Source organism: Falco rusticolus, chromosome Z (assembly GCF_015220075.1).
Source record: "Falco rusticolus isolate bFalRus1 chromosome Z, bFalRus1.pri, whole genome shotgun sequence".
Lineage (NCBI taxonomy): Eukaryota > Metazoa > Chordata > Aves > Falconiformes > Falconidae > Falco > Falco rusticolus.
The window spans coordinates 74,913,394-74,928,829 of NC_051210.1; the positions used below are offsets into that span (position 1 = coordinate 74,913,394).

The window sequence follows — 15,436 nt, forward strand, 5'->3', positions numbered from 1 at the left end:
GAAGTTGGATAGCATCTTCCTAGCAGTGACAAACATTAGGAGAAATTGATTCTTCAAATTGCGCCATTGCTTAACGTGACACTGTGGGCAATTAGACCTTCTGCTTCAGTGTACATCAATCAAAGGGAAGTTAAAATGGGAGACAGCTCTTCCACACCCTCTCAGAGAAGCACAGCATCCCTCACTGTTGTTAAGTATATGTTCACTGCATTAATATTAGACACCTGTAGTCACACAGCTACCCTCATCTCATGTTCCACTTTGTTCATTAAACATGCTGCACCTGTTAAAAGCACATACTATCGGGGCAAGCATTTAAGGCTCTTAAACTGGTAACAGATAGCTCTATTCCTCCTTTAAGACCCTGACTCTGTATTTGGGACATAAGGTAATCTGCCAGACATTTCACCCAGAAATAAGGGAAAACCCTACAATGGCTGAGGAAATGCAGTACACTAATGCACCAGTTTTTCAATCACTGTATCACTAGCTATACAAGCTTCCAGCGTGGTTGAAACTTAAGACACCACACAAGCCTTTTCGCACAGACAAGAGCATAAGAAAATTGAAAATTACTTACAGACAGTAGTCAAGACAGATCAGTCAGTGCAAGCTTTTCCTTTGGCCAGAGACGGACAGGCCATACACCAAATGGGTGACCTTTTTAAACTTACTGTTTCCAAAAAGTAGAGTTCTGTCACAAGAGAAAACCATCTGCAACTAACATCTAATGCTGGCCTCATCTCCAAATTCAGCAAACAAGGGAATAGCCTGGGTTCTGTCAACTCTGAGACCAGATGTAGATTTTACAGTGTAGTTCATGCCAGTGACTGTTACCCAAGTTATTCACAGATCATCTAAACAGAAAAGCAGAGGGAAAAAATACGGTTTTACATATTCTTTTGCTTCAAGATCACCTTCACTGGTCTAGAAGTTACATCACCTAGGAAAGGGTGGTAAGCTAGAAATGGAAGGACCATCTCCCCCTTCCTTGAGATGCAACAGAAGCATTACAGACATTTGCATGATAAACCATAGCAGAAAATATAAATATGCTGTGCAACTCCTACATTCTAGGAAAAAAGTGAGAAAAGACATTGCAGGACTTGTACCACCAATGAGGATTACAATAAACTCACAATACAGTAATGAAACAAGTCCCACATTTGATGAGTAGAGCAACTGCTTTTAGTTACTATTTTCCTACATGTAAAGTTTGGGTAACGAATACCTACCACTTTGAGAGCTTAAAATAGTATTATGGAAAGCATCTAGTAACTATTAACAAATTTAGCTACTTCAGCTTAATTAACACATGACTGTACTACTACAAACAAATCAAATCTTTAACAGTAATCTTGGCTCTAGCCAGAGCCAGGTATGTGCATTAACTTTCCCAGTTGATCCTAGCATTTCAGAAGAAAACTAATATTCAAAACAACCCTTTTCAAATTAAGAGACTCCTAGCTAGAGAAAGTGGCCAGCTTCAGCAACAAAATAGCCCACTTATACATCTTTAACAAAGAACAGAACGAAAAAAACAGTGGAATATCCTGCATATTTAAAATGTATGTCTGGAACCCAGAGCAGCATAAGCTAATTAAAATGCTGCTCTATTTCTTGCAGTGATACTTCAAGATGGAACAAGCCGATTCTAAAGTACTTGAATATTATTAATACTTCAGACTTGTCCCAGTTATAAATGAGGAGAGCTAGACAAACATTCCCAAAATGCTGCCAACATAAAACAGCTTTTACCATTAATCAGAATATCCCCTTGTTAATAAAAAAAAATAACAGTATCTGTGCAGTTTCAAGCTTTCTTCTTATGCTTTTTGACCAAGAGATGTGTATAGGTGGCCGATCCTGTATTACTTAAAAACAAGTTCACTCACAACACTGACAAAGGAATTCAAATTATTTTATTGCAGAAAGCAATTTGTATCCTTTTGATAAATATTAATTAACTGGAATTTAAAGCATTTATACACGCTACAGCAATTAAATTACTCAAAAAAAAAATGGTTCAAATGGCTTTGGAATGGTCCGAAGAAAGCTACACAGCTGTCACTTTTTCCTTGTCAAAGCTCAGAAGATAAATGGTACTATTTATTGATAAGCATTTTTGTCATCAAACCAAAAAATAGCTATGGGATTACTTCAACAAAGCAGACAAAAAATATCTAGCCAGAAATCAAAGTTGGACTAAAGTTTTAAAATGGAAAAATGAGATCTGCCAGCAGGTCAAACATCACTTGCTATTTCATATATTTGAACTCAGCCAAAATACATGTCTACTGCACTGTACAAGAACAATGGGACCAGTGTTAGACAACTATAGATTCATCATTTTTTCATCTTATAATAGGGTCACATGCACTACCCACTCCCACCACACATTTAGTATTTCCCCAGAAACCTCAGTACGGTACTGACAGAAAATACGGCCTGTTAAATTAACTATTCCACCTACAAACAACTCTGGCTGCAGCAAGCAGACTAAATTGGACTCTGCATGGGAGCCACTGCTTCAGACCCTGACTGCACCCTTGGTCCAAGCAGTTCACAAATACACTTAAGGCCACCAACAGCATTCACCCACTCCCTGCAAGGATCTCTCCCATGATGTAGTTAAAACTGCTGAACTTTTCCAGCCGACATCCCTGTTTTCCATTAACATACCTCATTTCTCTCAACTAAAAGAGCCACATTCTGAGAATGGAAGTTCCCTGCAGATTCACTTAATACAGAAGCCACTAATCATGGAATGGTGTGGGTTGCAAGTGACCTCCAAGGATCATCTACTCCAGACCAGTAGCTAGCTGACTGAATACCAAGCAAAAATTAATTCCAAATCAAATATAAGGATAAATGCATTTATTATATTGCAATATAATAAAGGAAAATAGCATACAATATGATAAAGGGAAACAGTACTAGTTATTATGCACAATATAATAAAAGAGCAATAGGAGCCAGGCATCAAATCATCACTGCAAAGTGCTGAGACTAAGAAAAAGAGGCATCACCAATCACCCCCCTTAACATCATCCAGGCCCACACTTTGGCTGGGAAGCCCTGTTGCAGCTGGCACCAGGAGTCTCTCGGTAACTGGGAAAACTCCTATGTAGTGCCTCCACCTGTTGGCGAGGCTTCTGGCCCGCTCCTGGAGCTTGGCCACCTCTATACTCGGTGAAAAACAGGAATAGTTCACACACCTAGTGTATGTAAACTTCCAAGTTCAGACTAAGCACAGGAGCGCACTATCTAATGCCTCATGAACCTCATGTCAGGAACACTGGTCAGTGCCTGAGCATGGTGCAGTTACCGTCATGACATAGCTACACACAATATTTATTGTCTGGACAGTCCTACTAGTATCTTGCTTGTTCAGGGGGCTCAGGACAAACACTACCTGCTCATTAAAATTGTCCTTGAGCCCCCTGAGCTCACTGTCCAAGTAAAACAATTCTTAATCAAAGACATTTTTCATAAGCAGTCATCAATTTAATAAATTCTCACCACAACTAGTCAACCTGGCCTTGAACACTTCCAGAGAGGAGTCATCCACAACATCTCTGGCCAACCCCCGTGTTTCACCACCCTCATTGCAAAAAAATTTCTTCCTTATGTCCAATCTAAATCTACCCTCTTTCTGTTTCATCTCTCACATCTGCCTGTTTTATGGGCAATACTTCTATTCATCATAACTGACTTTTACCAAATACATACTTTGAGACAGATGAAAGCAGAAGACTTAAAAACTTCCTACTACTGAAGCACCAAAGAGCCAATCACAGCATACCTGGAAAAGTGTGCTCACCAAAACGTTTTAAGTGACAACATAAAACTCACACCATCTCAAACCTTCCTGCTTTTCAAAACAACTCTCAGAAATTTAGTTTGCCTTTGTCTTGACAGCACTAATGTGAGAAATGTAAATTCCACCTCAGGTGATACAGATGTGATATTCTTCACACACTTGACTTTTTTATGCAACTTCTTCCACCCATCAGCATATCACTGGTACAGTTCCACCTTTCAGTGCCATCTCATTTTGTCCTTAATTCATACATCACTCCTACTAAGCCAACAGGTATCTGACTTCATCCAACCCTTCTTATCAAGGCTGAGATAAGAAAACAAGCATAGACACAAACACACACCTGAAAAGATCCCAACTTTTGCTGCACTGAAGGACAGAACTAACAGACCAAGAAAAAAACCCTCGTCCCAGTTTAAGGTGAACACTCACCTCAGCTATTTCCCTATGTTTGCCTAGCTGAGGTCTCACCAGCAGCACACCCCCTCCCAGACTAACTCAAGAGAACAAGGAATCAACTGAAACATGAATGCAACCCCTGAAGCACTTGAAGCAATGAACTAAACAGAAACAACTCATTTTTGTGCAAAAGCAGCCTTCAGAGACACATCAGCTTCACTTCCCTAGGATATTTTGACAGATCTGACTCAGCTTCACCAAACTGGCCTTACTCCTATGTTGTAAGTCTGAGTAGGTTGTTGCATGAGACTGCCCCACAACCATCCAACAGTATTACCCACAGCTTTTTCTCTCCGAACATCTAACAGACTGGCAACAAAATGGGAGTGCTTACAGTGCAGAGGTCTATCTCAGCAGACCTTCATTACTATGACAAAGCAGCAAGGTTGCTTTCTTTTTTTTTCATTTTAATGCAGGAAAGTGGAAAGACTATGGGCTGACCATCTGAGATGGCAGATTTTCTCCTGTAACCCGAGAATCAGTCCCAGCCTGCCTCTTATAACTCACGTCTGACTCAATCCAGCTCACTTTAGGAAATAAATCCAGTGCTGCCTAATGATGGACCAGGACCATCACATTTACATTCCTGCACTAACATCAAATCACAGTTTAATTTCTTCTTGAAAGAAGAAAAGCCTTGAAGCAGGCTTGTAGTAAAGTGGATACAAAAGTTCTCTCTTTCTGTTCAAGCTGAGAGAGAAGACCTTTTACATTACTTATCGAATCAATTTATCCAGAGTATAGCTAGACTGCTGCACTAAATACTGGTATATTTCAAGTATTCATCTCCTTGGGAGGGGGGAGAGAAGGCAGAGGTAGAAAGCAGAACTTCTTCATCAGTCCAATATCCTAACACATACAGAACATGTCAAGAGACAGGCAAGACCTTCAGAACTGTATACTCCTTGCACACACAGTATGTAAGCTCAGGTATTAAAAGGGTGACATTATCATGTCACACAAACAGATGTGACAGCCATTCTGTCAACCAGATGTTTATTTAGGGATTCCACCTCCAGCTCCAAAAGCAGCTTAGACCACCAAGCCATTCACACCACATGAAACTTTTTCACCTTCATCCACCTTCATTTATCTTGCATCTTACAATATGCTGTGGATTCTTTAAGCTATATTTATTAAAGCTTTTCCAGTTAAGGATCTTCATGTAGAAGAGAAAACACAACATAACAGTATTACATTTATGTCCATACTTGAATTTGCTAGCTTTCCCTTTGCAAACAAATTAAGAAATATTCAACAGTGTTAGTTGGAACCAATAAGCTTTTTACTGTCTTTACTTGCATTTTCACTGCAAAGAAACTGCATTACTAAGCAAAGGCATTCAGTGACCTAGGAATACATTATGAGCTTTTTACCAGCTATCAAAAGATTGCTAGGTAAGTCAACCAAAAACATGTATTAAACTCCCTTCTACAAAGAAGGAAGCCTGTAACTGCAGGTATTTAGAAAACTGCCCCCTGCTAAGACACTAATCAGAGTCTTGCCACTGTTCTTCCACAGACAGTTCACAGGCTTAAAAGAAGCACACATTGCACTGGTGCAAGCATGAGAGTCCTCATTAGGTACAGGTGTCCTGAAATACATTTTGCCCTCCTCTCCACAAAGTCTGACAGTTCTTCAGATTAAAATGGTAACACAAATAGTTGGCTGACCAAAATCTGATACAGCATTTTCTTACCCAAACACTTTCTTTAAATTATTCCTCAGATTATTATCTAGAAGGCAATACCTCAAACAATTACATACAGAGTTGTAAAAGTAATTGCCAGTACAGAGTCCTGCCAGCCAATGATCCCTGATGGTACTACAGCTTGATCAACAAAAAAAAAAAAAACGAGCTCACAAATCTCGGAGGCATGTAATGTCTTTATGGTTCATTACATCCCTTGAGTGCAAAGTTATTTTTATAGTACCACAATTCTGCTATACATTTTTGTTTCCAAAACTGAAACTCACACCTCATTTAGCAGACACATTCATCTATCCATTCACCCACTTCCCAGTGAAGAATCTGAATGTACTTTTTGAAAAGCACAATAAACCCCCTTATTTTTATACTGTTTCAAACAGGAAGCAAAATGAAACTCAAGTCTTTCAGCTCTTTTCTACCAAAAGTCAAATGGACTGGCAACAAACTGCTTGTGGTGACCTAATAATTAATAAAAGATTAACACATTCTTTTTTTCTGAGGGTATGCAGCATAAAGCTTTTCTATCCTTTTTACCTACAATTTTACTCCAGATTATTAATGGTGATTTTGTTCACATAAATTCCTTTCCAAACTACACGTGCCTCCTATATTTCTGTGTCAAATTACTACAGGGTACTGTGCAAGGACATTAATAATGAGCTATGTACAATGAGTGATGAATGGTATACTGCTTTTCTAGAAAATGATGTGCTTGTGTAATTATCCAAAGTTGGGAGGTGTTCAAGGACCCTTATTGTCAACATGATGAATACACCAAGACCCTCGGTGTCAGCACCACGGATGTACTAGACACAAGGTCCTTGGATTTGTTATAAGGGCCATCTGGTCCTAAGTTTCTGTTGTGTATATAATATGGCCAAGACAAAGACTTTAAATCATGCTCATTAATCTATCGAGGAACAGAGCCTGTGCAGAAACAAGAAAGTAAATAGTTCACTGGAGGAAGACTCCCGATCTTCATCCTGAAGACCCCCAGACACCCACTCCTCAAGGACATTGCAAGGGCCGAGATATCTAAATGAATTCCCAGAATTGTAATGAATATGTAAACGATTTCCCAGAAAGTTATTAAATATACATGAGTAACCTGTATTGGGGGGGGGGTGGTGTCTGAAAAGTCCCCTCGGGGCGCATGACTTTGGTGGAGCGATCCCCCATGCACCCAGCACCACCGAATAAAGATAACCTCTGCTCATTTGAATATTGCTGACTGATTCTTCAAATCAGACACCACATGATGGTATTAGTCATCAGGGTGGATCCCAGAGTGGCTTTGCTGTATCAGAAAAGGAAATGCATATGTTTTAACAATTACTTTGCAGAGTGAATAATCTAGTTTTAATTTAGAGCTCAAAACTAATGAGGCAAATAAAGTTGAACACATGAGCACATCTCTTTGCCTAGATTAAGCACAGTGCTAACACTTAACACAGCATAAATGGCAATATGCACACTCAGAAATGCCGCCTCCCAAACTCGGGGAATAAATCTCACCAGTCATTTCCGTCACACCTTCACCTGCTGCTGCCAGCCTAGAAATGCCAAATGGTGCAAGCACAAATGTATAGATTAAGAAAGGTCTTAAGTCATATTTCACATAATCTAGTAGATAGTGACCATGCATGCTGACATTGAGCAACACAGACCAGATTAATTAGGAGCTCACAACTCTTTATTACTAGCTTCCATTATACCAACTACTAACAGCTAAGCAGCTTAAGTATATTCAGACCATCTTCCAGCTGAAGAACTGACTCATTCTTCTGATTTAAAAATGCTACTCTGGTGTAAGTGTTTCTGACACAAAAGGCAGCTGAGAACATACAAGCTCAGAATTTCCATTTGAACTCAGCCACTTAGTTAAAACCTGCAATACTACTAAAGCAACATGGTATTTTGAACCAATCTGCTTTCCCCCATAGAAAATTAAATTCAAATCTAAGTCAAAACAATGATACACTTTTCTCCATTGCAAGCTAAAAGGATTCTGACAGACCTTGTAGCCTTCAAAGGGGGAAAAAACCCCCCAAAAATAAACCACCCACAAGCAAGTCTGGAAGGACAAGCTATTCTTTCAAAATTTCCTAACCATGGAGAAGACAGTATTTCTTAACTTTAAACAAAATGCCTTCCCCATGCAAGCAAGGTTTTGGAATAAATCTGACCATTTAAGAGAGGAGAAAGCCCCCAACACTCAGTTTCTCTTAAGAGACCTCAATATAAGACTACACGGACTGCAAAAGACCATTAAGGACACAGAACATGAGCTTACTCAAACCTAGACAAAGGGTCAATGTATTAAGCAATGCACATGCATACCATAGAGGATTACATACCTAGGTAATTAACACAAAAACCTGTGAGCTCAGGCTTGTATCAATCAACTGCAATCCCAATGATCAATTGTAGAGTGGTACATGCTGTAAGATCAATAGCATTGCCCTCGTAGTTATCAGTGCAAGCAGACACAATGCAGGGAAACCATCCTTTAATACACCCTGGAAGACCTACTTTTCCAAAGAACATTATTTCTAATCAGTAAATAACCCTTCTTTGCCTTTCCTTCAAACAATAGTTTTCAAAAACATCTTCCAGAGCTTTTCAATTACAGCTCCACTAGATCTTCTTTAAACTGACACTGATCTGAATTGCACTGATCATAATGCCTTTTGGTAGAGATCCTTGTAAAATGACAGCTGAAGCTCTGGAATTTATGATTGAAAAGATGGAGCGATCATGTTAGAAACAAAATGCCAGAGAAGGCTGGATAGACATTCTAAGAGGTAAAACTAAATTTCTCACAGACCATTTCATCAAAATATTCAACCCAGCGCCAACTGTAAAATGCAAGAACAAACTGATGTAAAAAACTTACAAAACCCAAATGTTAACAACAGTATTGTATATCCTGAATTAACAATCCCTGAAGTTTGTGGAAGCAACCAGAAACCATAATATTATACAGTTAAAAAGGAGGACGAGTAAGGTGATGCCTTCTGTGGCATTATAGCACTTTTGCCACCAGCACCAGCTCTGGCTGCCAGTGTGACAGTTAGACAAGGTGGTCTACTGGATCAGTCCAGAAACCTGACTCCTATTCTGTTGGTTAAATACTTTTGTCTCTAGGATAACAAGTACTGCTGGGCATGTGAACAATAGAGATGGAGCTCTTCCATGTAGTTTTGATGATTTTTCTACCCGTCAGCAAGTGTCCCAGCTGATCGGTATATTCACTACACTGATCAGCATACTTCTAAAATATTCTGAAAATTGAAATTCAGTTCATTAAAGAGAAACTAGCATTTATTCATTCATATGTTTTATACCTGAGATTTCCTTGGTTTTCCTTTTAAAGACTCAGGTAGCTTTGTTACAGTCTACACTTGACTTGGGCAGAGTGTCTGAACTTAAGCAGAAACAACTTCTTCCCCAATCTCTTTGTTCCAGTGCACCCACAGGGAAAAAAAAAACATCAAACTTGCAGACTACAACCAGCCAGCGAGACAAGAAAAGCGCAATCACTTTCAGGTTTTTTTCTGACAATAAAACCACAAGCTTGCAAAAGCTAAGTTTAAAACCTACATGCTTTCCCTCCCCTTATCCTTCAAATTAAAAGTTATGCCTAAAAGATTTCAGTCACCCAATTGCAAAGGTGATGTGATCTAAAGCATCACTGCCACTTTTGAGTCACAGCTCTGCATCCACAGAAAACTGAATTCATTAAGTACCAGTACTGCAACCTAACATCATCACACACATGGCCTTGAATAAATCAGTCCAACTGCTATGCTGCTACTGCATGTAACATCTCAGCCCTGCTCCCCTCCCTGTAGCGAGCATAGTGCTACACACATAGCTCCGTTCTGTATGAAGAAAAGGAGGAAGAAGCCAAAACAGCTTTTTCCCCTCTCCCCTGAAAAATGCCGTTGCAAAGCAGAGCTCCCAGATATGCAAGGTCAGCCCTAGGAAGCCAGCAGTTGCAGAAATGCCTGCACAGCAGCAGAAAGTCCCATGCTCTGAGGATGTTAAGGGAAGGAAGGTGAGGAAGAGGTCTAGTTAATTGCAGTACTCCCTCTTTTTCCTTAACAACTTAAATCACAGCTGGAGTAAGATTCCCCCTCACCAAGCTCCCATAAAAGCCTCTTAATCCCCTAACAGGCTGTGAGATGCAGCTACACCTTCTACCAGTAACACAGTCCGTAAAGTTACATCACACCAGCCACAATTCAGTTGTTCCTTAATTTGGCAATACTCATTTTTTATTTAGGAATACTCTCACCTCAAGCAACTTAAATTCAACATGTACACATTTTCACTGAATCCAGGATGGCAGCTATGTTAGTTGCCCAACCAAGAACCAGAGTTCACCTGCTTATCTCTATTCTAACAAGGCAGCATCAACATCGTAAGATTTGTAAGACTACTTTTTTTTTTACTTGCTTGGAATTTTTAAATTATGTGGGGAATAAAAACAGTTGATAAGGTGACCACTCATTTCCACCTATTGTGATTTCTCTTACTAATTAAAAAAAGCAATCCTAACTTTCCCTTTAAAATTATAGGTTTTGAGCTATCAAAACTCCGGAAGACAGTTCTTGAATTAACTCAATAGCTTCGTAGAACTGTTAAATGATTTACTTCTAGTAAGCACCGAGCTAAACAGAAATAAGGCTTTACCAGGAAGTTAGAAAGTAGGTAACTGAAGTATTCTTACACTAGTGTATACATGGTATGTCTGCATCTCAAATGCAGACAAAGATACAATCCTCCTCTTCCGCACTCAAAAGCGGAACAGCTAAGTGGAAGAGACCCAGAAAGCATAGAGAGATACGCAGAGGGCTAGGCTCAATGAAGTAAACAAGACTCTGGCTCTTCAGCCCACAAGTAATCACAACCAAAACCAGAATACAGCAGAAAATCTAAAATCATGAATGGCATAGGGAAGATAAGTACTATGGTCTTCATTAACACAAGAGCCAGAAGTCAACAAGTTACCTAAAGGCAGGCTTGACAAAAACTACATCCCGCACCCCAAACAAACGCAGGCATTTTGGTTCTTCACAGATTCAGTTACTGTGGGGAGGAACTTATTTCCAAGTATCATGGCCACTAACCGCTTGCTCGGACTTCCAACAGCAGTCGGCTCTTGGACAGCAAATTCATCAAGGATTATTAAGCAGAAAGGCACTCCCTTGACTCAAGCAATCCCGAAACTGCTGGAAAGCGGGGGAGCGCGTGGAAAGAAGCGTCACCCTACCTGCCCGACCTCCCTCTACTGCCCGGGTCGACCCCAGGAGGCAGAGCCAGGGCTCCGTCCGTGAGCTGCCCGCGCAGGTTCTCGCCTCCATTAATCGGTACTTGCAAAGGCAGCACCGAGAGGCAGCGAGGGCGGGCAGCCCGGACACAGCGGCTCGCACCCGCCGCGCCCGGGCGAGCGGCCCCCAGCCTGCCAGCCCCCCCAGGGCCAGCGGCCCCGCCGCTACCCCACCAGCGCCTCATACCTACTGAATCAAGACGGGGGCGCGGAGCGCACCTCGCCCCAGACGAGAAGAAGCAGCGGCGAGGCGGAGAGTCGGGGAAGCGGCCCGCTACGCCCTCCCACCGCTACGCCCTCCCGCCCAGGCCCCGCTACGAGGGGGACCGGCACCCCACCAGCACCCCTCCCGGCCCACTCGTTACCTGCGCGGTGCCTGGCGGCCCCTGGCTGGCAGCTCCGGCTATCCCTGCGGTCACTGACCACCGACCACCGCCCGCCCCTACGAAACCCGCACAGCGTCGCCACCTCCGACCCCGCGACCGGGCGACGCCATCTTATCTGCCTCTCCTCCGCCTCGCCTCGCTTCCCCGGCGGCGAGCAGACGTCACGCCGCCAGGTCACCTGCCCTCGCCGGCCCAATCGGGAGGCGCTCGCGGTGACGTCACCGCAGCGGGGAGGGGCGGGGCGAAGGCGGGAGGAGCCCCCCCCCTATTCCCGTGAGGGGCGGGGCGGGGGCAGCGCCGGGGATCGTCTCTGTCCCCGTCGCCCTCCCCGTCACCGTCCCGGCCGCGGGCCCGCCGGGGTCCTACCCCAGAACCTGCTGCCCCCGCGGAGTTGGGCATAGGCACCTCCTGTGGCTGGAGACGCCAGAGAGTGCCCAACGGTCAGGAGCTGGCTGCTTGCGGTCCGCCTGCACGTTACCGGCTTCTCTCTTTTCTCCTCGTCCTCTTCTCCTCTGCAACCTCATTTGCAAAACGGCGATCGTGGGGTTTGGTCTACTCTAATTTTAGCCCCTGTAAGCACAGGGAAAAGTGCATGTGGGCGCACGAAAAAGCACGCATCGCTCCGCATCTGTTTTAGAAACACAAACATTCCCTATGCCCCACAGTTCCCCTGCAGTGCGGGAGTTTCCCGGTGGAACGGAGTAGCTCCAGCGCTTGGCTGGGCGCCTCACCGTGCAGCGGACAACGTGCACCGAACAACGTGCACCGGGCGCCGGAAGTCACCTGGGGAAGCCGGGTGGTGAAGCCAAGCTGCCTGCTAGTTAAATTGGGTCGTTAAATGTGCTCCCGGCATCGCCCGGCGAGCCACGGTTGCTCGGAAATACATACAGGTGAAGAAAAAAAGCCAGCCAGCGCTGGAACGGCCGGGTTGCGGGGAGGCCGCCCGCCGCCAGGGGGCGCGTCTGTCCCCCAAAGCAAAGGGGGCGGGCCTCCTCCGGTTGCTGGGAAACGAAGCTCTTGGGCGGGGCGGGGGAGCCGCCGCAAAGGTGCCACGCGACTGTCGTAAAAAAAATTAGTCCCAGGGAAAATGTCGTGAAGAGCGGTCGGAGGGGCCTGCGGCTGAAAAAGTGACCGGGACTGGCGTTCCGCACTTACATGCCCCGTCCCGCGGAGGCCGCCTCTCCCTGCTGCTCCATGTGGGGCCCGGTCCGGGCTGTCGGCCTCTCCTCCTCCTCCTCTTCCTTCTCCTGCTTCTACTATGGCCCGGAAAACAGTTAGCAGGAAGCGGAAAGCGGCGGCCGCCGCGGGGCCCGGCGGGCTCCAGGGGGGGCAGGTAGGCTGGGGCGCGGGGGCGGGGGGCAGCCCCCGTCCGCGGTGGGATGGCAGGTACCGGTGCCCGGACATCCAGGTGACCCTGAGCGGGACCTGCTGGTGTCTGGTTGGGGCGGGGAGGGGCGGCGGGGGGAGGTCCCGGTACCTGAGGAAGGTGTCGGGGGTGGGGCAAGCAGCCTCGTCGTCGGGGGGCGAGGTGCAGTGTGCAGCCCCGCGCCGGGGACTCGCCCGGGTCCCTCCCCCGCCCCGTGCCGCGCCGTTGGGGTCAGCCGTTCGTCCCGTAACGGCTGGATCCCTGCCGCCCCCTGGCCGAGCCATGCTGCGGGGCCGCCCCAGGCCGCTACGCAGGACGGTCGGTACCAGGCGGCCCCCGCGGTGTCACTGCCAGGCCCGCCGGGCGAACGGCGGGGGCTGCCCTCTCCTCTTGACAGTTCTTCCTCTCTGCTTCTTGTCTCTATAAGTGTCCGGCACCGAACCGGTGCGGGCTGCTTCTCCTGTCATCGCAGAGTTACTTCTTCAGTACATATTTACTGACATTTAATTTTACGTTGCTGAAGGCTGTATCAGCATTTCCAAGTTAATCTTTGCGTATGGTCTTCTATGGGTACTTTGGAAGACTTCACTAGTTTGCTGAGAATATATTTTAATTTGGAAGTGTCGTGCCTTAAGTTTGTTCTATTTGTAAAAATGTCCGTGTTTGTTTTCCACAGTATGGGTGGGATCACTCCATTCACAAAAGGAGAAGACTCTGCCCAGTGAAAAGGTCTCTGGTGTACTACCTGAAGGGTAGAGAGGTCAGAGTGCAGAACGAGTCCAGCTATCACCGCTTATTGCACGAATATGCAGCCCAGCAGCTTCCCAGCCTTCTGAGGGAGAGAGAATTTCACCTTGGAACCCTTAATAAAGTGTTTGCCTCCCAGTGGCTGAACCACCGACAAGTGGTGTGTGGGACAAAATGCAACACAGTAAGTACAACCTCCCCATTTCTTTTTCCCCTGTTAATTATTTCCACCCCCCATAATGATGCATACTGTAATCGAAGCATGTAGACTGCCAAGGAGAATATTAGGAAGTAATTAGGAGTGGAGTCAAAATCACACACAATTAATTTTGAATGAAGGTAATGCTTAATAATCACCTGTTCTCATCTGAAAATACAGCACTGTGCAGATGGCTGTGAACCTGAATGCAAGCCCTGTACCTCATGCAGCATCTGTCTAATGCACAGAGTGATTTATATCTGTTTGAGGGATGGAGAGCAACGATAGGGTTGGATTTATCTTCTTGTCTTGCAAATGGAAAGTTAATGAACGATGCTAGCTCTGCTAAATGGTAGGTATCTTGCTTGGCTAAGTTGCTAGTAAGACTTTTCTTCATTGTGGTCCGTCTTCCATGGTTTGGTTTTATGTATGTTTGTGTGCTGAAGATTTTGAAAAGTTGCTTCGAAACTTAAAGCTGTGATTAAACTCCACATAATTGTCAGAGTAGCTACTAATGTTCCAAGCTTTAAAAATTTATTTCATATCTTCAGGATTATCCTTTGCTTGGTTACCTCGTGACTTGTTCACTCCAAATCTGTTTGTAGTGTTCAGATATGTTTGTATACCTTTATAGGTTTCAGAAAAAAGTGCTTCAGGCTCTTGAGTTGATGCTTTGAATTTGAAACATTATAGGGAAATATTAAAATTATGTCTGATGTGATTAATAAATGGAGGACTTCACACTTCTTAGATCATACTCTCTCTGATGGAGTTTGTAGCCCAGCTTCACTGGCTGAGGTTGCAATTTCACATATGAAGTTCCGATTAAATTAGTGCAAAATCCAAAATTTGTTCTTTGCAGGTTGGTTAGCACCACAGAAGGGAATTGTGTTGTAAGGAATGTATAGATGAAGCACTCTTAAATCTCAAAATATATCAGTTTGTGTGATTGTTTCTTTGCCTCAAGATTTTCTGTGCCAAAACTACTCAGTGATCTGACCTGCAAGGGATAGTGGTATGTTTTTCTTTTCAGATGTTCTGTTAGTATTCATAGTTACATAGCAGGTGGCTTTCATGCAGTAGCTATTAAGAAGCAAGGCCTACCTGTATAAATTAAACAATCCTTTTAACAGCAATAAGCCTGAAATAGAATCTTTTTGTATTCTTTCTCTATGTGTGTTTATTGCCCCGGCTGGTCAGCAGCCAGCGCTGTTTGTGGAACAGCTTGCAGGAGACAAACTCCTGCTGAAACACAAGCTCTCCAAAAATCTCGCTTACTCTAGCAAGATGACTGCATGTTTTATAGAGCTGCAACAATTTTGCTGTGTTCTGTAACTTCTGTAGTTTCCAGTGCTGCTGCAGCGAAGATAAATGGGCAAGTGTGTTGTTAATGCAACCTAGCAGAAAATT

At 44.1% G+C, this 15,436-nt stretch overlaps 2 protein-coding genes across 10 annotated transcripts in view; one reads left to right on the forward strand and one right to left on the reverse strand.

The window, feature by feature from the left end:
- UBAP1 (ubiquitin associated protein 1) overlaps window positions 1-11,904 on the reverse strand; it is a 36,508-nt gene extending 24,604 nt beyond the window's left edge. For 3 of the 8 annotated variants that reach the window (XM_037373312.1, XM_037373315.1, XM_037373313.1), the window contains exon 1: window positions 11,694-11,904. The gene's annotated coding sequence lies outside the window, so the exon portion shown is untranslated. The remainder of the gene's footprint in view (window positions 1-11,693) is intronic. The other 5 variants (XM_037373314.1, XM_037373310.1, XM_037373311.1 and 2 more) reach the window with 4 other exon arrangements.
- An 817-nt stretch (window positions 11,905-12,721) lies between these two features.
- Window positions 12,722-15,436, forward strand: part of DCAF12 (DDB1 and CUL4 associated factor 12) — a 31,778-nt gene continuing 29,063 nt past the window's right edge. Inside the window, exons 1-2 of one of the 2 annotated variants that reach the window (XM_037373469.1) lie at window positions 12,722-13,047; window positions 13,757-14,011. In XM_037373469.1, the coding sequence (XP_037229366.1) occupies window positions 12,973-13,047; window positions 13,757-14,011 (330 nt within the window). In that variant the 5' untranslated portion in view covers window positions 12,722-12,972. The remainder of the gene's footprint in view (window positions 13,048-13,756; window positions 14,012-15,436) is intronic. The other variant, XM_037373470.1, reaches the window with a different exon arrangement.